This window comes from Rhinichthys klamathensis, unplaced genomic scaffold, assembly GCF_029890125.1.
Source record: "Rhinichthys klamathensis goyatoka isolate OS25496 unplaced genomic scaffold, OSU_Roscu_1.1 h1tg000170l_1, whole genome shotgun sequence".
NCBI classification, from domain to species: Eukaryota; Metazoa; Chordata; class Actinopteri; order Cypriniformes; family Leuciscidae; genus Rhinichthys; species Rhinichthys klamathensis.
Genome location: NW_026606701.1, coordinates 2,943,689 through 2,964,437, shown reverse-complemented (window position 1 = coordinate 2,964,437; position 20,749 = coordinate 2,943,689). Strand labels below are relative to the sequence as shown.

Genomic DNA, 20,749 nt, shown 5'->3' with positions numbered 1-20,749 from the left:
GAATCGAGCGGTTTAGTTCAAATTTTCTGAAGAGACACAATCGCTTTATAGGATGAACAGATTGAATTTGGGCTTTTATTCATATAAACATTGATCAGAGAACATAAACAGAAGTTCAACCGAACCTGCTTGACGTGCGAGAACAAACCTCTTGCGGAATCTCAAACGTGCTGCAAAACACAGGAGAATGAACCTCATTGGTTCTTGCACGTCAAGCGAACATGCTTGAGCTTCTGTTTACCACAAATTATGTGTGACTTGATGAATGTTTATATGTGAAAAAAATATTATTTTCAATCTGTTCATCATATAAAGCCATCGTGTCTCTTCAGAAAATTTGAACTAAACCACTCAATTCATGGATAAGTATTACGATCTCTTTTTTCATTTTACAGTCAAAGTAGGCCTAGTAGTTGCGTAGCCTAGACTGTCAATGGAGGGAGATAAATCTCTCAGATTTCATCAAAAAGATCTTCATCTTCATTTGTGTTCTGAAGAAAAGAAAATCTTACGGGTTTGGGAAGAGGGTGTGGAATTAATGACAGAATTTTCATTTTTGGGTGGACTATCCCTTTAACTGCGTGACTCCATTTTGCTGACAATAGTTCAGTCCCCTTAAAGGAGACCTATTATGCCCCTTTTCACAAGATGTAAAACAATTATTTGATGTCACCAGAGTGTGCATGTGAAGTCTTAGCTCAAAAGGTGACTGGCTTTTTAGAAAACATTGAATCTTGGAGAGAATTTGTCTCAAGATCAATGCTGCTAACTATCAGCTATCAGTGATAATGATCTTAATGATGGTGTCAAAGGATTTACATTCGTTTAATGTATCTGCTTATTTAAAGGTTCTCTAAGCGATCCTGGGTGACGTCACTTCTTGTTGACGTTCGAACTATTGTCAAACAAAACGGAGGCTAGCTAGACCCTCCCTCCTCCTCATCCGCACACTAACCCCCCAAACCACACCCCCAAACCCTTCTTGTCGGTCATTGGCTGGAACAGTTTGTTATGTTTTGGGGAGCGGGTCGCTGCAGTTTGTTTTTGGTGCTGTTTGTGAAGCATGGGCTGTCTACAGAGATCGCGTTTCTTTACAGTGTGTTCAGGGGACAGGCAGCCAGCGGATAGTGAGGAGATGTTTGCTGTATGTGACAAAAAATGTTTTGGCCTAAAAAACACATGACATCGCTTAGAGCACCTTTAACCATGCTAAAAAAAATCTCCGTTACATACTCGTCTAAAAGAAGAAGAAGTTTATTGTCACATAACAGATTAAAACCGAATCCAGATTCATTATTTTCTATTTGCTGTCTCCATCTAGTGGTTCTGGAGGGGAAACCAACACACTAAAGGACACGCACTCATTATAGCTTTACGTTTACACAGTACCCTCGAATCTTATTTTTCGCTTTTTAACTGAGTTTTTTCTTTCTTCCTTTTTATGTCTGAAAGTAAGACTATTTCTAAATAATAAATTTCATACGCAATAAAATTGTGACAAACGTGCACTTTCAACAAACAAGCTGTAAAATAGACCAAAGGTCAGAATTCTTTGAACGTTTCCTGCCACCATACTATGAAGCAAACGACGGATTGTCAAAAGGTAAATACTTTTTCCCCCTTCCAATTCTGTATTTAAACTGTCTGTGTTGTTTGTGTAGGATGTTTCACGATTATTATTTTTTATCACGGTAGCCTACGTGTTAGACCAATTCTTTACTTTCACTTTCACTCTCTCTTTTTAGATTTCACAACACAACTTTTCTAACTTGAGTGGGTCTTTGCTAAACACCCTTTTTTGAATCGACAACATTAAGAGACAAATCTTTTGCAGTGTCTCACAACGTGTTGTCAGCAAAATGGCAGAGGCTATACTCGGAGATCACGACCAGTACAGCTGCTCGATATGTTTGGACTTGCTGAACGATCCCGTGACAATTCCTTGTGGACACAGTTACTGTACGAGCTGTATTAATGAATGCTGGAATACAACGGATAATAAAGGGACCTATAAATGTCCACAGTGCAGACATGCCTTCGATTCAAAGCCTCCACTCAACAGAAATACAATACTTGCTGAAATAATGGAGCAACTGAGGCTACGAACAAAGCTACATGAGTCAGAGGCTGCTCAAAGTCTTGCTGGACCTGGAGAGATTGCATGTGATTTCTGCGCTGGAGAAGTGTTCAAAGCTGTCAAGTCTTGTCTGGAGTGTCGAGCCTCTTACTGTGAGACACACGTACATCCACACTATAATGTTCCAGCCCTGAAGAAACACAAGCTGGTGAAAGCTACCGTCATGCCAATATGCTCCAAACATGACAAGCTCCTTGAGGTTTACTGTAGAACAGACGAGGTTTGTGTCTGCATGCACTGCTTAATGGATGACCATAAAGGCCATGACACAGTGCCATCTACAATAGAGCGTGGTGAGAAACAGGTGAAGATGTCCATCATTTCTTTCTTTCTTTAATGACTCGTTAATTAACCCAATTATAAAATGCTGTTCACAAATGTTTTCAGTGAGATTAAACAGACTGTGATGGATTTGTCCTTAGACGAAACTCACAGACACTCAGACAAAAGTCAAGCAGACAATCCATGCAAAAGAAAAAGAGCTGCAGAAGATGAAAATGGACATCACATCCCATTCAGTGAGTTCTGGTGCAAATAACTTTAACATTTTAACTGAACGATTCTGCATTAATCAGCTGACACAATGGTTATTACTGGGGTGATGGTTCTTGTAATTGTAAACAGCATTTAAGAGATAATATTTTATTTTGCTTTGGTTCTCCTCAGGATTCTGCAAAGGAGGCTGTGAAAAACAGTACGAGAGTCTTTACTGAATTGGCCAAATTTATTGAGAAAAGAAGTAATGACGTGATTGAAAAGATAAAAGCTCAAGAAAAGGCTGATTTGGACCAAGGTGCAAAACTACAAGAGAAACTTGAGGGGGAAATTACTGAGCTGAAGAAGAGGGAAGGAGTCCTAGAGACTCTTCTACAGACAGATGACAACATCCACTTTCTTCAGGTACAACCACCATAAGCAATGTGATTATTTATTAAGACATAAAGGACTGTTCAAATATTTGACATTTATAAAAGTGACTATTGCCAGTTCTTTTGAAAGTTATATTAATTATTTTTTGTATATTTTACCCCCACAGAATTATGAGTCTATGTCCTCTTCATCTGGATCTGATGAGTTTCCCAGTCTCTCATTTCAGCCGTGCTGCTCTTTTGAGGACATAAACAAAATTGTATGTGAACTTACTGGAAGACTGAAGACTACTTGTATGCAGGAAACAAACAAAACAATTAATAAAGGTGAATGTATTAATTAATAAATTAATTTTATGATTTCTTGTATCTAATTGTTCTTATGAGTGATGAAATGTTTTCTGTAATCTTTTTCTTTCAGTTTCAGATTTGTCAACAAAGAGTCCTCCATTTGACATTGAAGTTGGAGACACAGTCCGCGTGAAGCCGTCTGTTGTTATTCCAACACACAAATGGGGATCGGTTACTTGCATTAGCATTGGTGTTGTTAAAAGTGAGAGCATTGACTGATATTTATCTGATAATTTATATTAGGCATGAAAATTCATGCCATTTGCACAATAAGTGAAATAATGAAAATATATGTTGCCGTCTCACTGTATGCCCATGGTACTACAGAGTGAGAAAATGGGACATAGTGTATATTAATGATTTTTGTTGTTGTTTTTACTTCTGCAGAAATTCAGGGCAAGTTTTTGACTGTAGATTTCCCCGAACAAAAAAACTGGACTGGTGTAGTTTCAGAAATGGACCGTGTGACCAGTGCTGGTTCAGGTAATCTACTGTATTCATGACACAAAAGCATGCAGAAACATGTAGAACATCAAACTGTTAGAATATTACAGTTATTAATATTAAGAATATTATTGTTTCAGATTTGTTAACAAAGAATGCTTCAGTCGACATCAAGGTTGGAGACAGAGTCAGAGTAAAACCCTCCATTACTACCCCAAAACATAACTGGGGTAGAAACGTCACACATAAGAGTGTGGGTGTGGTAAAAGGCAAGAGCTGTACAACTTTCCTTACACAAATCATTCATTATCAAAAGTACAAGTGTTACAATATGAACTTGTTCTGTTTAGACATTAAAGGTGATGACAGTCTGGTTGTTGACTTCCCTGGACATGCAAATTGGAAAGGAATTCTCTCTGAAATTGAGCGAGTAACTAATGATGAAGAGATTGGTAAATAAATGTTTGAAAAGTAGCAGCTCCTGCAGAAATATGAAATAGAGATTCTACTTCTACAAAACAGTTGCTCATCTAAAGGATGAAGCACAAAGTGTTTAAAACAACCACATTTGATCTATGAGAGAATAATCTATTATAGTCTTCCATCAAACACTCATCTCAGACCTCCATGTGACATTTCAGGATCTTCAAGTCTAGACTCCAATATTAAGATTGGAGACAAAGTCCGCGTGAAGCCGTCTGTTGTTACTCCAACACACAAATGGGGAGCAGTCACTCACAAAAGCATTGGTGTTGTTAAAAGTAAGAGCATTGAATGGCATTGCTTTCATCACTTATATTAGTCATGCAAATGTCTGAAAATTATGAATGGGGAAATAAATTGTTGTAGGCTCACTGTAAGAGTGAGAAAAAGCAGCATACTTTATATTAATGATTTGTTTTACGTTTGCAGAAATTCAGGGTGAGTCTTTGACTGTAGATTTCCCTGAGCAAAAAAACTGGACTGGTTTAGTTTCAGAAATGGAGATTGTGGCCAGTGCTGATTCAGGTAATCCATTGTCATTCAAATAACTGCCGACATTTTCTTCGCTGCAGCTTAAAACGTTGTGTTGTGCCCTGAAATATGCCTACTGTAACATTTTACTTGTTTCAAATTTGTCAAAAATAAACACTCCAGTTGGCATCAAGTTTGGAGACAAGGACAGAGTGAAAGCTTCTTTTACTACACCAAAACATAACTGGGGTGCTTATGTCACAGAGGTGGGCGATATACCGGTAGGCACGATTAACTGGTAGAAATTTGTCAACCGGTGGAGATTTTGGACGATCGTCTCTATCACGGTTACTGTTTAACAGTATATTGGATCCGTGCATTCGATCTTAAAGTGACAGCAGCCTAATATACCTGCTGTGGTCTGTGTCATTAATTTTAATCAAACAACAAAAGAGAAAATCTCTCACTGCTCTTGACTGAATCACTTTTGTAACTCTTTGTAACATTGTGAAGAATATGCAGTGTTTTTTTTATACATTTGATTAGGCCTACTTTATACAATTTATGTAGTATTTCTTATTTGTAGTGCTTGATGTTTTTCAGGTAGGTCTATTTCATTTGCGTCTTTGTCCTATTGTAGTTTGTTGTCCTATTTCTTGAAATAATTTTCTTTGTTCTTATTTTATCACTAACTGTTAACTTGTCTTCTGTAAGTTTTGAGAAGTGCTTTTTTTTAGTTTCCTTGTGATATTGAAATTGGTGACAAGAATTTTGAAATTTCAATAGTATCAAAAAAATGTATATCATAACTTTATTCAAAGCAAAAATATCTATATTGTTATAAACAGTATATTGTTATCATGAAATAAAGTTACTCATATTGTGATATATGATTTTGGTCATATCGCCAACCCCTTTGTCACATAAAAATGTTGGTGTGATATAAGGCAAGACCTGTTTTTTCCCCTCAAATAAATAATCTATTATTAAGCAATCCTCACTCAAGTGTATGCTTTACAATATGAACTTGTTCTCTGTTTAGACATCAAATGTGATAACGGTCTGATTGTTGACTTCCCTAAACATGCAAATTGGAAAGAAATGTACTCTGAAATGGAGCTAGTAACCAAAGATGATGAGTTTGGTAATAATACACAGTATCATTACAGTGTGTCAGTGACATTTAAGTAGCAGCTATAAGTCTCGTCTCAGACCCTCGTAACACTCTTTGTATTTCAGGATCTTCAAGTCTGGAGTCCAATATTAAGATTGGAGACAAAGTCTGCGTGAAGCCGTCTGTTGTTACTCCAACACACAAATGGGGAGCAGTCACTCACAAAAGCATTGGTGTTGTTAAAAGTAGGTGCACTGACTGTCTTTATTTAATCATTAATGCATGCATATTCAAAAGATTGTGATTTTTACTAAAATAAATTAAATGATAAAAGATTTTTTTGTAGACTCACTGTGTATTATATTTGAGGAGTTGATGATGATTTTTATCTTTTTTTTTTTTTTAATTCTGCAGAAATTCAGGGTGAATCTTTGACTGTAGATTTCCCTGAGCATAAAAACTGGACTGGTTTAGTTTCAGAAATGGAGCTTGTGACTGGCTCTTGTACAGGTAATCTTCCAATGCAAATTTTTGTATCTGATTGTACTTGTAAGTGAAAATGCTTTCTGTAATATTTTACTTATTTCAGATTTGTCTACAAAAAATGTTTCAGTCGACATCAAGGTTGGAGACAGAGTCAGAGTGAAACCTTCCATAACTACACCAAAACATAATTGGGGCGAACATGTCACCCACACGAGTGTGGGTGTGGTAAAAGGCAAGATCTGTGTATTAATCTCATAGTCAGAACAAATTTAAGGAGATCTAAACTACTTTCATATTTTTAACATATCCACATAGATTTACATTTAGTATACATGGAGTTGCTCTTGGAAAAGAATGTATTTTAAGTGGGTTTGTCCTCTGATCTGGCTAGAGATCAAATTTGAGGATGTGATCGTGGAATTCCCGAAACACAAAGGATGGAAAGGGATTCTCTCTGAGATGGAATTGATAAATGATTCAGGTCAGTTACCTTAAGATTTTTTTTCTGAACTAGTTTTTGTTTGTGACCAACCTGCAATCAAAATCTTAAGCCTTTCTGTTATAATTTTCCATAGAGGCTGACGTTTCAGGATCCTCCTAGATCATGATCATGTGACCCTGGACTTCCCTGCTCACGTTTTTCTTTTGTGACTGAGCTTTGATCATAAAAACATGTCTGTGTCTTTTTGTTTTGTAAGTTTCCTTCTGAACTCAGGAAAGTTATTTGATTAGACATGCATAAATATTGCGAAACCAGTTTCGAAACCAACCCTGTTCCCATTTTGTTCTGTTCTTCATTTTGACTCATGTGATTGCATATTTTAATATAGCTACATGGGTGCTGTAGTTAGAAAGAAGAATATGTTACATGTCTTTCTTAATAGGTATATAGACAGACATTAATAGTAAATTATCAACTGAAATTTATGTTCCAGCTCAGGGAATGTGCACACACACAGAATATTTTTACTTCAATAAGATTTTTTAACAAATTATTAATAAATTAAAGGCCTACATTTAATAATACAATTCCTGTCAAAATACCATACAAGGATACAAATAGTGCAGCTATTTTGGTATTTTTGTCTTTTGAGTGAACTTAATAAACTGTGCCCTTATATTCAACCTGTGGTCAAAACTTGTTTTTTGTTTATATGTATCTGTGACCCTATCACCCCCCAACCCCCCCAAATAAACAATCATGATGGGAAGCTAATTGTTATTACTCACAAATTAGTTGTGTTGACCAACAGTTTCGTCTACATTTTGCCTTGCGCGACAAAACTACATTTCCCATCATGCTCTGGCTCATTTACCCTTCATTACCATTCATTTACGCATTGTGTTGCATAAACGCTAAAATTATTTCTTGTTTGTTTAAAAAGAGGACAAGTAATGTGTAACATGTAGATTGAATAATTTGGAGTTCGTAAGTAGGCTAGCCTAATTTTAAGAGGAATTGTTAAAGTTCACAGATATTAATAGGCCTAGGTTTCTCCATCTAGTGGTGATACTGAAAACCACTTAAGTTAAAAATTCAAAGATCTACCACCTCAACCCGAAGCACGCGAGTCTCTTTTATGAAGAAAATACAAAAATATTGTGTTTTTTACGCTTTCCAGCTTACATAAATAAGCTACAATTTTATTTTTATATAGTGTAAAGTCTACAATGACCAATCATTTCCTGCTTTCAGTTTACTTTCACTTATAAGCTCACGGTTCTTTATTGACACAAGTAGCTTTTGATATTAACGACATGGCAGAGGCTATACTCGGAGATCACGACCAGTACAGCTGCTCGATTTGTTTGGACTTGCTGAACGATCCAGTGACAATTCCTTGTGGACACAGTTACTGTACGAGCTGTATTAATGAATGCTGGAATACAACGGATAATAAAGGGACCTACAAATGTCCACAGTGCAGACATGCCTTCAATTCAAAGCCTCCACTCAACAGAAATACAATACTTGCTGAAATAATGGAGCAACTGAGGCTACGAACAAAGCTACATGAGTCAGAGGCTGCTCAAAGTCTTGCTGGACCTGGAGAGATTGCATGTGATTTCTGCGCTGGAGAAGTGTTCAAAGCTGTCAAGTCTTGTCTGGAGTGTCGAGCCTCTTACTGTGAGACACACGTACATCCACACTATAATGTTCCAGCCCTGAAGAAACACAAGCTGGTGAAAGCTACCGTCATGCCAATATGCTCCAAACATGACAAGCTCCTTGAGGTTTACTGTAGAACAGACGAGGTTTGTGTCTGCATGCACTGCTTAATGGATGACCATAAAGGCCATGACACAGTGCCATCTACAATAGAGCGTGGTGAGAAACAGGTGAAGATGTCCATCATTTCTTTCTTTCTTTAATGACTCGTTAATTAACCCAATTATAAAATGCTGTTCACAAATGTTTTCAGTGAGATTAAACAGACTGTGATGTCCTTTGTCCTTAGACGAAACTCACAGACACTCAGACAAAAGTCAAGCAGACAATCCATGCAAAAGAAAAAGAGCTGCAGAAGATGAAAATGGACATCACATCCCATTCAGTGAGTTCTGGTGCAAATAACTTTAACATTTTAACTGAACGATTCTGCATTAATCAGCTGACACAATGGTTATTACTGGGGTGATGGTTCTTGTAATTGTAAACAGCATTTAAGAGATAATATTTTATTTTGCTTTGGTTCTCCTCAGGATTCTGCAAAGGAGGCTGTGAAAAACAGTACGAGAGTCTTTACTGAATTGGCCAAATTTATTGAGAAAAGAAGTAATGACGTGATTGAAAAGATAAAAGCTCAAGAAAAGGCTGATCTGGACCAAGGTGCAAAACTACAAGAGAAACTTGAGGGGGAAATTACTGAGCTGAAGAAGAGGGAAGGAGTCCTAGAGACTCTTCTACAGACAGATGACAACATCCACTTTCTTCAGGTACAACTACCATAAGCAATGTGATTATTTATTCAGAGTCTGCGTTATCATAAGCCATATTCATTATATATATAAGCACATATCATATTATGTGCAGTAGTCTGGTTCTGGAAATAAAAATCCCATTCATTCATAGGGGATTTGATTTTTAATGATAACTTATAAACCTTTAAAGACAGAGATGTGAGCTACTAGGTTGTTAATTGATGGTATATGCTTTTGTTGAAGGAAGCCATCTGGTGCAAAAATACATTGCCCATGATTATGCGGAGCAATCTCCACCAATCAGAGAACCGAAACAAACAAATCATGCCAAAAGAACCCTTAAAGGGATAGTTCACCCAAAAATGAAAATTCTGTCAGTAATTACTCGCCCTCATGTTGTTCCAACCCCGTAAGACTTTCGTTCATATTCGGAGCACAAATTAAGATATTTTTGATTAAATCTGAGACTGTCTCACTCCTCCATAGGCTTCTATGTAATTGAAACTTGCTGGCCCAGAAAGTTAGTAAACACAATGTTTAAAATAGTCCAAGTGACTACAGTGGCTCAACCATAAGTTTATCAAGTGACGATAATACTTTTTGTGTGCAAAAAACCCCAAAAATAACGACTTTATTCAACTATTCGTTTTCTTCTGTGTGGGCCTCTGAGTGAGTTCACGTAGTGTAACAGCGCAGCGCTTCTGGGTTGTACGTAAGAACGTAGGCTTACTTTTGGCCAGCATCACACACATGACCAATGTCGGCCAATAGTGAGCCTACGTTCTGACGTACAACCCAGAAGCGCTGCTATTAATATCTAAATTTGTGTTCCGAAGATGAACGAAATTCTTACGGGGTTGGAAGAACATGAGGGTGAGTAATTACTGACAGAATTTTCATTTTTGGGTGAACTATCACTCACTCCCATGAAGCACTGCGACTGATGTAATTGAGTCAATCCCCCTTCACTCTCAAACTATTTAAATATTTACATATATTTTCAACCCAAAATATGCTGTTTCTATAGCTATACACAATCAACATATTTTAATCGATGGTTTTATATTTCCATTTTTAATTAAATTATGTCATTCACAATGCTTCAAGGGACTTTAGATCTTTCTCTCATTAAAGCCATTGAGGGCACAGTTTTGTAGCTGTGATTCTTCTCATAGCTGCTTTGTTTGGTTCATGGCTCATAACTCTTTAACAAAGACTTCATAAAATTATTATTATATTTCCGTAACCAAGTCCACTGAAAAATGTACTATTGCACTATTACACAGCTCTCTGGCATACTTTATTCTGATTGGTCAATCGCGGTATTGATTGGTCAGTCACAATATTCTCCGTTGACTATTAGTGCTTTACTGTATATCAGTCCACTTATTCAGATATCTGAAACCGCTGCTACTTTCATGTCTTATATCACACCGCAAACTTGTCTTATGTTTTACATGAACTAAACTGGCTATATCTACCATCTCAAGAATAGATTGTATTAAAAATAACCTTGTAATGTTGCTAGGTTTGGATATTTTCTACATGTTGTACTATAATTAAGTTTTCCTGTATATGACACATTTGAAAATCTAAACTCAATTTTTATTAATTAGACTATTAATGCATTTATTTTATCTGCAGAATTATGAGTCTGTGTCCTCTTCTTCTGGGTCTAATGGCTTCCCGAGTTGCTCTTTTAAGCCTTGCTGCTCTTATACGGATGTAAGCAAACTTGCCTGTGAACTTAAAGAGCGACTGGTGACTGTTTTCAAGCAGGAAATAAATGAAACATTTAAAAAAGGTAAAATTACTAAGGTTTACTTTCACTGGTCGTATTTTTATTGTACCTATGATGAAATAGGCCTATAATATGTTGTACCAGTTTCAGATCTAGCCACAAAGAACAATCTAGTTTGCATTAAGGTTGGAGACAGAGTCAAAGTGAATCCTTCAATTAAAACCCCAAAATATGACACGCTTATAAGTGTGGGTGTGGTAAAAGGCAAGATCTGTATTATTCTCATGGTCACAAATGGTACATTATGGTGCAAGGCATCACAAATGAATATGTGCTGCACACTCATTTACATGTTCTTCTTTTAGATATTTACAGTGATGAGAGTTTGGTTGTCGACTTTCCTGGATCCTGGAAAGGGATTCTCTCTGAAATGGAGCCAGTAACTGATGATGATGAATGTGGTAAATACAGAGCAGGACTTGAGTTTTTGTCATTTAAGTAGTAGCTGGCCTGCAAACATCTGATTAGATCTGAACTGGATAAATATTTTTGCATTGAACCTCTTTTCTACAAAAATGTGACATTTACAAACGGGATGCTATACTGATTTAACCCAGCTCTAGAGAGCGAGGCATTAAGAGTTTTAAATTGCCACGTCAGTAAATGATAGCCTATAAAAATTAAATTCTGCTAATTTTATTTCAGGATCCTCAACTCTCACCTGCAATATTAAGATAGGAGACAAGGTTTATGTGAAGCCATCTGTTAAAACCCCCAAATATCTATGGGGTTCAGTCAACCACAAAAGCATTGGCAGTGTAATAAGTAAGAGCATCATCTGCTGTCACTGATCTGACAGATTGATACAGTTATTGTTAATAACTTTCAGATTAGTATTATTTATAATCTTTTTTAACATATTAGGCTTGCACATTTCTTTTTAGGATTTTAAAATATTTTCTCTCTCTTTAGATGTGCAGGGTGAGACTGTAACAGTAGATTTCCCTGAGCAGGAAGGTTGGATTGGAGAGGTTTCTGAAATGGAGATTGTAGTCAGTACTGATTTAGGTATTGCTGATTTGATATATTTTGATGCCTGTATATACACTCACCTAAAGGATTATTAGGAACACCATACTAATACTGTGTTTGACCCCCTTTCGCCTTCAGAACTGCCTTAATTCTACGTGGCATTGATTCAACAAGGTGCTGAAAGCATTCTTTAGAAATGTTGGCCCATATTGATAGGATAGCATCTTGCAGTTGATGGAGATTTGTGGAATGCACATCCAGGGCACGAAGCTCCCGTTCCACCACATCCCAAAGATGCTCTATTGGGTTGAGATCTGGTGACTGTGGGGGGCATTTTAGTACAGTGAACTCATTGTCATGTTCAAGAAACCAATTTGAAATGATTCGAGCTTTGTGACATGGTGCATTATCCTGCTGGAAGTAGCCATCAGAGGATGGGTACATGGTGGCCATAAAGGGATGGACATGGTCAGAAACAATGCTCAGGTAGGCCGTGGCATTTAAACGATGCCCAATTGGCACTAAGGGGCCTAAAGTGTGCCAAGAAAACATCCCCCACACCATTACACCACCACCACCAGCCTGCACAGTGGTAACAAGGCATGATGGATCCATGTTCCCATTCTGTTTACGCCAAATTCTGACTCTACCATCTGAATGTCTCAACAGAAATTGAGACTCATCAGACCAGGCAACATTTTTCCAGTCTTCAACTGTCCAATTTTGGTGAGCTCTTGCAAATTGTAGCCTCTTTTTCCTATTTGTAGTGGAGATGAGTGGTACCCGGTGGGGTCTTCTGCTGTTGTAGCCCATCCGCCTCAAGGTTGTGCATGTTGTGGCTTCACAAATGCTTTGCTGCATACCTCGGTTGTAACGAGTGGTTATTTCAGTCAAAGTTGCTCTTCTATCAGCTTGAATCAGTCGGCCCATTCTCCTCTGACCCTCTAGCATCAACAAGGCATTTTCGCCCACAGGACTGCCGCATACTGGATGTTTTTCCCTTTTCACACCATTCTTTGTAAACCCTAGAAATGGTTGTGCGTGAAAATTCCAGTAACTAAGCAGATTGTGAAATACTCAGACTGGCCCGTCTGGCACCAACAACCATGCCACGCTCAAAATTGTTTAAATCACCTTTCTTTCCCATTCTGACATTCAGTTTGGAGTTCAGGAGATTGCCTTGACCAGGACCACACCCCTAAATGCATTGAAGCAACTGCCATGTGATTGGTTGATTAGATAATTGCATTAATGAGAAATTGAACAGGTGTTCCTAATAATCCTTTAGGTGAGTGTAGGTCACACTGATAAGTCTATTAGATGTAGTTTTGTTATTTTTGTTTATATACAATTTCAACAATTCATCAGTGCTCAATGTGTGCCACTCCACTTGGTTTACTCTACTTTAAGTACATGGTCCAGGCACTGATGTAGTAGTCATTAAAACTGTTTTTTTTTTTACAAAGACAATATCTTCAAGAGATAACTAATCTGTGCAACATAGCCCATTGTCTTATTATCAGAGGCCTGATATTTATGTCTGATCTAATTCATTTGAATGGCACCACATGTGTAGTGCATTTTTCCCCTCTGTATTTTTTTTATTACACCACTCAGTTTTATATCCATTTGTTCTCACTTTTTACATGTATTGTTGCCTTGTGTAATATAATAGTCTAACTTTATGCCTAACTAGTAACACTACTTCTTAGGGTCCCCCGCTCATAACTGCTTCAAGGTAGGAAACAGAGTCAGCATAAGACCTTCAGTGAAAGAACCAAAACATGGATGGGGATCAATCACTCACAACAGCATCGGTGTCATTAAAAGTAAACACACACAATACCAGTCAATGATTTTACTAAATGCTAATGTACTGTGAGATACCTTAGTCTGAAATTATACTTTAATTTATGCATCACATACACATCAAATAATTTTAAGGTTATTGATATCATCTTTTATTTTCTGCAGAAATCCAGGGAGAGTCTTTGATTGTGGATTTCCCTGAGCAGATAGAATGGACTGGTGTACTTTCAGAAATGGAGCTCGTGAGCAGTGATGTTTCAGGTAATCTGCTGGATATTAGTATGTTATTAAACAAAAACATGTAACCACTGCTATGGTATAATTATGATACTAAAGTAGTTTTTATTAATATTTTGAATTAGTTTTTGTCAATAAAAATTACATGTATTTTTTTAATCAAATATGTTTTAATGTCTATATAGTTTTATTCATTTTTATTTCAGTTTTAGTTATTTAAGCACATCAAATTCAACTAAATTAAAATGAGAAATGTTACCTTTGCAACTTGTTGAAATAAAATAATTATATATATATATATATATTATGGTCTTTGTTTTAGTTAATTATAATAATCCTGATCCATTCCTCCATGACATTAACAAATCCTGGTCCATTCCTTCATGACTTTAACATTATTGCAAATATTTCTTTAAGAACCCCTCAGTTTAAGCCCTGGATCGAGGGTCCGTGTTAAACCCACCATCAGCACTCCAGCACAAGGCTGGGGAAGTGTCACCAAGCACAGCATTGGAGTGGTTGTAGGCAAGTGTTATTGGCCAGTTAGATTGTGCTGAAGAACTACAGTATTTAAATGGGACCTATTATGCCCCTTTTTAAGAGATGTATAATAAGTGTCTGATGTCCCCAGAGTGTTTGTGAAGTTTTAGCTCAAAATACCTCACAGAAATTTTCAGACATTGCCACTTTTTGGGGGTGAGCAAAAACACGCTGTATTTGTGTGTGTCTGTTTACATGCAAATGAGCTGCTGCTCCCGGCCCCCTTTCAATAAGAGGGCGGAGCTTCATGCACTCATGCTTCGGCAACAAAACAGGACAATCTCACGCATTGAAAATATCAGAAACTGTCAGCAGTCTGAATGATGTCCAAAATTTTACTGATGAGTTTTATGAAGTTTATTGTACATCACACAAAACATGAAGCGTCCGTTTTCACTCCAGAAAATTACAGTAAAAGCTGAATAAAACAGTACAAGAAATGCGCATTAAAGTCTTATCCATAAACTCTCTCTCCCTTGCATTATCATCAACATACACAGTGAATTACACAAAAACACTCGTTACAAGTACAACTAACAGTGAACAAATATATACAGACTTATGCCTTTTTGGGAGGGGGTTAATAAAACAACTCTGATGAACCGTAATAAAGTGTGTGCTCTCCCTTTCATTGTATCGCTATAGACTGTAAGCTGGATCACGAACAGTACTGAGTAACAACTTCAACCACAGTGTCCTCAGTGACTCAGATGGTGAACCAACAACAGAACATTTATAATGTAATCACTCAGGGCGGGATCTATGCTAATAGGGCAGATACTCACCAGTCATGGGCGGAGCTTCCCTACTCTTATCTCCCCTTTTCCACGCGTTTGGAGAGATTGTTAATGATTTTTACCATTATAGGCTGGTTGTATACACACTGTGAACACACATCTGTGTTCAAACACCTTATAAAAGAGAATTTTGCATAATAGGTCCCCTTTAAGTCATAGCTAGCATTTTCTGTTTTATAAGAGTCAATGATGCTTTCTTAAAACATAGACAATCAATAATGACCACAAACAGAAATGTCAAAGTATAGCAGTAAAAATGTCTTTCTTCCCAATGTCTTAACAGCTATAGATGGCACCAAAGTGACTGCGAACTTCCCTGAGCAGTCTAATTGGACAGGCATTGTCTCAGAGATGGAGGCTGTAACTTAATGATGATACACAACATTCAGGAGCTGTTGATTACATTTTACTGTGCAAGGGTTTAAAATATACAGATGTTTATGAATGAGGTTGCTGTTAACACGTGTAGAGTTTTATGAACATATTATTACTGCCCACTGGGATCCACTTGGATGGCCTGATCCTTACAGTCTTAAAAGACTAAGACTTTATTTTACAGTGTCCTTGTTTCATGTTACATGTAGTTTCTATAGTAATAACTATAAAATATGCATAATTGCATGCAACCTACCCTAAACCAAACCCTAATCCTGCACTATTCCCTACACTGTAAAAAAAAAAAAAAAAAATTTCACAGAAATATACTGTATTATTTTACAGATATTTTCTGTTTTTTTAACATTACGTGTAAATGTCATTAAAATACAGAAAAAAACTTTTATTAAAAACATTAACCATAAAATAAAAGTAATAATCTGTAAATTCATATAAGGAGAAATTATAGTTTTTTTTACAGGATTATTCTTTTGTTTAATTGGCTTGAATGTTAAATTACATTAAATTCTATGTAAAAAGAATCACTTATTTAAAATTAAGACAACTATGTGTTTTTTTACTGGGAAACCTTAAATTTAAGGTAAATACGTGTAAAAAAAACAATCGTAAAAAAACGGTAAAAAGTCTGGCAGCAAAGTTGCCAAACACTTTCCGTCAAATTACAGTAAAAAACCTTAAGTTATTCTACGGAATAATTCTGTTTTTTAAAATATTTGTATAAATATTTGTAAAAAATATTTTATAATATTTATTTTATTATATTTTATTATATTTTAAAATATTTATAATACCTTACAATTATACAATTAAATGAAGTCTTCTGTTTTTACACAGTATTCTTTGGTAAATTCATAACATTATCAATTACATCCACAAGAACTCCCCGTCAAAGTACAGATTTTTAGATGTAAAACACATACTTTTCACATTAATGTATAGGTTTACTTTGAATAAACTTACTTTTATAGTAATTAAACGCAACTATCCAATATATCTACATTACTTTACCATTAATGTATAGGGTTAGGGTTAGGTTAGGACCTCACACCTATCAAATAGTAAGCACATTAATTATTTAATATTTAATTAATATTACTCAGTACTTAAATGTATAATTACACTGTAACAAGGACACCTTCAAACCTTAAAGTTAAGTGTAACTGGACCTAAATGTGAAGTTTATTACATAAAGATTGCATAAAAATGCATTTTCCACGACCATAATATACTAAAATGAATGTGTTAACATATGCTAATATATATGTATTTTTTATGTATTTGCAATATATGCTAATATGTAGCTTATGTGTGTTTATGTTCTTTTCATTTTTGTATGACTGCTCACAAGTAGGATTTGGTTTCTTGGGTTGACTTAGAATTGCTATTTCTTTTATTCATTTTCATTTATTTTGGAATGTTTTTGTAAAGAATTGTAATGTTTATGTTTTAAACAAATAAATACAAACTCTGCATCCCAATTTGTATCCGTCCTAAATAGTATTCGAAATTAGAATTAGTGCTTCCCAAATTGTAGTATGTTGAAATGATCCAAAGATACCCGGAAGGTCTACTTTTTACAGAATCTGAAGTGCAGATCACTTAAAAGTGCGCACTGTCTGTGTCCGAAAACTTAAAAATGCTGTCTTTGGAGGCTGCATTCCAAGGTAGGAAGGCATCAGGGCACGTCCGAATCCAATGTTAGCTTAATTTCCTGTCTCCTGAGATACCTTCATCTGGTTGATTTTTTTGAAGGCGTATCTTTTGCTGCCTTTGTTGGCAAAACATACACACATGCTTAAATAAAAACAAAAAACATACACAGCACCAAACTAGATCCAACATATCCATCTTTTTCTGATCATGGCCATTTTGCTGACATTCAGAAGAGGGTCAGAGCCATCCTGAGTCACATCCTCACACCTGGTTTATTTTAAATGGCATTTCTTTCAGTGTCCCTTGCTTCAAATTTGTGCATCCAGTTCCCTTTGAAGTAGATGCCATTAACCAGAGCTATAGCCTAGTGAACTTATTTACCACACCAGGCTGAAGAAAACCTTTAATTTTATCTCAAATTAAATAAATAACAGATTTTAATTATTTTTAGTGTTCTGATCATTGGCATGAAATTATATACTTTTTATTTCACTTTCACAGTTTACAAAAAGACTATCAACATCACACTAAAGCGAATAAATGTATTTCTGATTTTACCTTCAACCCAAATCAAAAAACACCAGCCTGTAATTTTAAAGTAATTCTTTAAACTTGTATTAGATTGTTCAGTTGTGTTTGATTATTGTTAGAATTCAAATGTGCGGGACAATGGCCCTCCAGGAGCAGACTCATCCCCATTTACCTTGCCATCCACATAATTTCACTTTCATATTCTAATGATATTATCTTCTCACTCTCAGTCTGCTCTTCCACCCATGTGTTAATGAGCTGTCTTGACTTGTCCGATGCTCCAATGCAGTGACGTAGGTTTGATTTTGAAATTATATTTCAAAAATATTTCATTACTATATTTTAAGTTTTGATCGAAATTATTGCTAGGGATATATCAGTGTCACTGGATATTGGTAGGGACACGTCCCTAGCGTCCCTACTAAATTCTACGCCCCTGCTCCAATGAAGTCCACAGCCTGAAGGTCAGCGTGGTACAGCTTCAGGGTTGAGTCCAAATACTTCTGCACAAAAAAAGGCAATGCTGAATAAAAATGAAAAAAAAAGCTTTAAGATACACCACATGCTTTTGTACTGGTTTATAGCCTACATTATTTATTTTTTTCAGATAAGGAAGCAAAGCATGGATTTGGCAAAGCTCATGAAAGCATCAAAATGTCATATTGTTAAAGGCAGAATGGACTCACAGGTAAGAAGCTGAAGGTTTTCTCTCCATGAGAGGCGGTTGGGCAGTTTGAGGCTGATGGACTGTTGATCGATGAGGTGAGGGTCTCAAAATGAGAGTGAACATCAGAGACAGAACTGAAGGACAAAACCTGCTCAGAGAAATACAACAGGTGAATCTCACAAAACCAACCCCTTAAGAACATGTTATAGACCTTATGCACCAGAGAAACAAGGGCGCAGCCATCTTTAGAATATTGTCTTTGAACTTCCGTTTTTGCGGTCGCTCTGTATATCTCTATGGCATTGCTGTCCAGGAGTAATTAGCTTTTGAAGTGGATTTACTTAAAGTCCCCGTGAACCGGAAGTTGCAAACGACTTTTCTCCAGTGTTGTGACGTATTTCCGAGAGAAACGGAATACCAAATGAGGCAAAATAGTGGGCGTGGCTTTTTTTCCAACTAGCACCTGATTGGATCTAGAAAAGTAGGTGTTTCATGCAGCCTGTCTACTGTCAGTTGGAGGGGCGTGGTTACAGATGTTAAGCAGACACCCAAACCGTCAAACCTACGTCATCAGGGAAGGTCCTCCAATGCAGAGGGGAGGGGAAATTTCAGATTTTGATTAAAGATTACGAAGCCAAAACATTTTTTTGTGTGGATTGACTTGCATGGATGAATTGTTCACCACAAAACGATCAATTTAGACAAACAAAGTAAGTATGGCCAATTTTGAATTCATGGGGACTTTAATGTAAAGTTAACGAAAGTTATCATGAGGATTGTAATGTTTAAAGCAGATGTCTTAACAAATGTCAGTCGACCGGGAAGATTTTAAAACGAGCCGTTCATTCATAAATACGCAAGATCGCTGTGAAAATACAGCCCAAGACTGGTTGCCCACTGAAGCTAAGCAGGGTTGAGCCTGGTTAGTACCTGGATGGGAGACTCCTGGGAAAACTAGGTTGCTGCTGGAAGAGGTGCTAGTGAGACCAGCAGGGGGTGCTCACCCTGTGGTTTGTGTGGGTCCTAATGCCCCAGTATAGTGATGGGGACACTAAGAGCACTGTCCTTCGGATGAGATGTTAAACTGAGGTCCTAACTCTCTGTGGTCATTAAAAATCCCATGGCACTTCTCGTAAAGAGTAGGGGTGTAACCCCGGTGGCCCTCGGATTGGCCCTTGCCAATCATGGCCTCCTAAGAATCCCCATCCATTGAACTGGCTCTATCACTCTCTCCTGTCCACCTAGCTGGTGTGTGGTGAGCGCACTGGCGTCATTGTATTGTGACTTCCGTCGCATCATCCAAGTGGATGCTGCACACTGGTGGTGGTTGACGAGAGACCCCTGATATTATTGTAAAGCGGTTTGGGTGTACAGTTCATATGAAAGTGCTATATAAATGCCTCATTCATTCATTCATTCATTCAAATATTGCTGGCCCACTTTGGCTGAATGTGTTAGATAAAGTGGGCCAGGGGGATTGAGGTAAAGTGGGTGAGCTTTAAGATTCAGTAATTATACTCAAATTCATTAAATAAATCAACATTCACTGGTTATTTTATAGATTACATGTATAATCTACTTTTTTTTTAAACAGAAATGAGTGTGCCATTAGGAAATTCAAGTCAGAGATGGAAAAAAGGAAAGAAAGAGCAGAAAATAAGACGAGGCATTACGTTCAATCTGTGGAGTGAAGAAAGGGTGAGAGGAGCGAAATGTAAATGCAGAATATAACGCTTTAAAATATGGACACAATTTAAGTTCATTTAAAGTGTTTAGAGAAAACATAGATTTTTTTTTTACAATGGTTGCATTTTAAAGCAGCACTCAGTAAGAATTCCGTTTTTGTCAAACAGCGACCCCTAGAGTAGCTGTGGAGTACTTGTACTGTCGTGAATAGCACTCACGCAGAGATGGCTCGCACTCACAGCCGGATCCCCTCCCCCTGTACACCGGTACCTGTTCAGTAGGATGGACGCTGTAACGAGTGAAAATAAGGTATGGCCCCTTTAAGAGCTGCGCGCGCCCAACACCACATGTATACGGCGCCGGGTTATTTCTGTTTGATGCTC

The 20,749-nt window shown here is 36.9% G+C and overlaps 2 protein-coding genes and 1 long non-coding RNA gene across 7 annotated transcripts; all 3 read left to right on the top strand.

Annotated features, from left to right (window-relative positions):
* The first annotated feature begins 1,405 nt into the window (after positions 1-1,405).
* On the top strand, positions 1,406-7,050 carry ftr97 (finTRIM family, member 97). Of its 5 annotated transcripts, none has more exons than XM_056259951.1 (16): positions 1,406-1,603; positions 1,746-2,441; positions 2,560-2,655; positions 2,804-3,037; positions 3,174-3,333; positions 3,428-3,559; positions 3,745-3,840; positions 3,942-4,253; positions 4,443-4,562; positions 4,714-4,809; positions 5,798-5,923; positions 5,995-6,114; positions 6,284-6,379; positions 6,483-6,587; positions 6,747-6,836; positions 6,931-7,050. In XM_056259951.1, the coding sequence occupies exons 2-16, from the start codon at positions 1,860-1,862 to the stop codon at positions 6,954-6,956; spliced, it is 2,391 nt and encodes a 796-aa protein (XP_056115926.1). In that variant the 5' UTR covers positions 1,406-1,603; positions 1,746-1,859; the 3' UTR covers positions 6,957-7,050. The 5 variants fall into 5 exon arrangements, with proteins under 5 accessions (XP_056115926.1, XP_056115924.1, XP_056115925.1 ...); XM_056259949.1 differs by having other exon boundaries at positions 1,432-1,603; positions 6,459-6,587; XM_056259950.1 differs by having other exon boundaries at positions 1,440-1,603; positions 5,798-5,899; positions 6,459-6,587.
* An 882-nt stretch (positions 7,051-7,932) lies between these two features.
* Positions 7,933-14,871, top strand: ftr79 (finTRIM family, member 79). The gene is made up of 8 exons (XM_056259947.1): positions 7,933-8,695; positions 8,815-8,910; positions 9,059-9,292; positions 10,922-11,081; positions 11,384-11,479; positions 13,763-13,879; positions 14,025-14,120; positions 14,514-14,871. Exons 1-8 carry the CDS (start codon positions 8,114-8,116, stop codon positions 14,651-14,653), a joined length of 1,521 nt encoding a protein of 506 aa, XP_056115922.1. The 5' UTR covers positions 7,933-8,113; the 3' UTR covers positions 14,654-14,871.
* A 612-nt stretch (positions 14,872-15,483) lies between these two features.
* On the top strand, positions 15,484-17,310 carry LOC130091737 (uncharacterized). The gene is made up of 2 exons (XR_008807856.1): positions 15,484-16,102; positions 16,889-17,310. It is a non-coding gene; the product is annotated as an uncharacterized LOC130091737 (long non-coding RNA).
* Positions 17,311-20,749: the final 3,439 nt, after the last annotated feature.

Coding starts and splice junctions, on each gene's coding strand:
- ftr97 (XM_056259949.1), top strand. CDS start 1,860: ATGGCAGAGGCTATACTCGGAGATCACGACCAGTACAGCTGCTCGATA. Junction 2,442..2,559: donor TAGAGCGTGGTGAGAAACAG/GTGAAGATGTCC, acceptor ATTTGTCCTTAG/ACGAAACTCACAGACACTCA. Junction 6,588..6,746: donor GAGTGTGGGTGTGGTAAAAG/GCAAGATCTGTG, acceptor TGATCTGGCTAG/AGATCAAATTTGAGGATGTG.
- ftr79 (XM_056259947.1), top strand. CDS start 8,114: ATGGCAGAGGCTATACTCGGAGATCACGACCAGTACAGCTGCTCGATT. Junction 11,082..11,383: donor AAATGAAACATTTAAAAAAG/GTAAAATTACTA, acceptor TTCTTCTTTTAG/ATATTTACAGTGATGAGAGT. Junction 13,880..14,024: donor CAGCATCGGTGTCATTAAAA/GTAAACACACAC, acceptor TATTTTCTGCAG/AAATCCAGGGAGAGTCTTTG.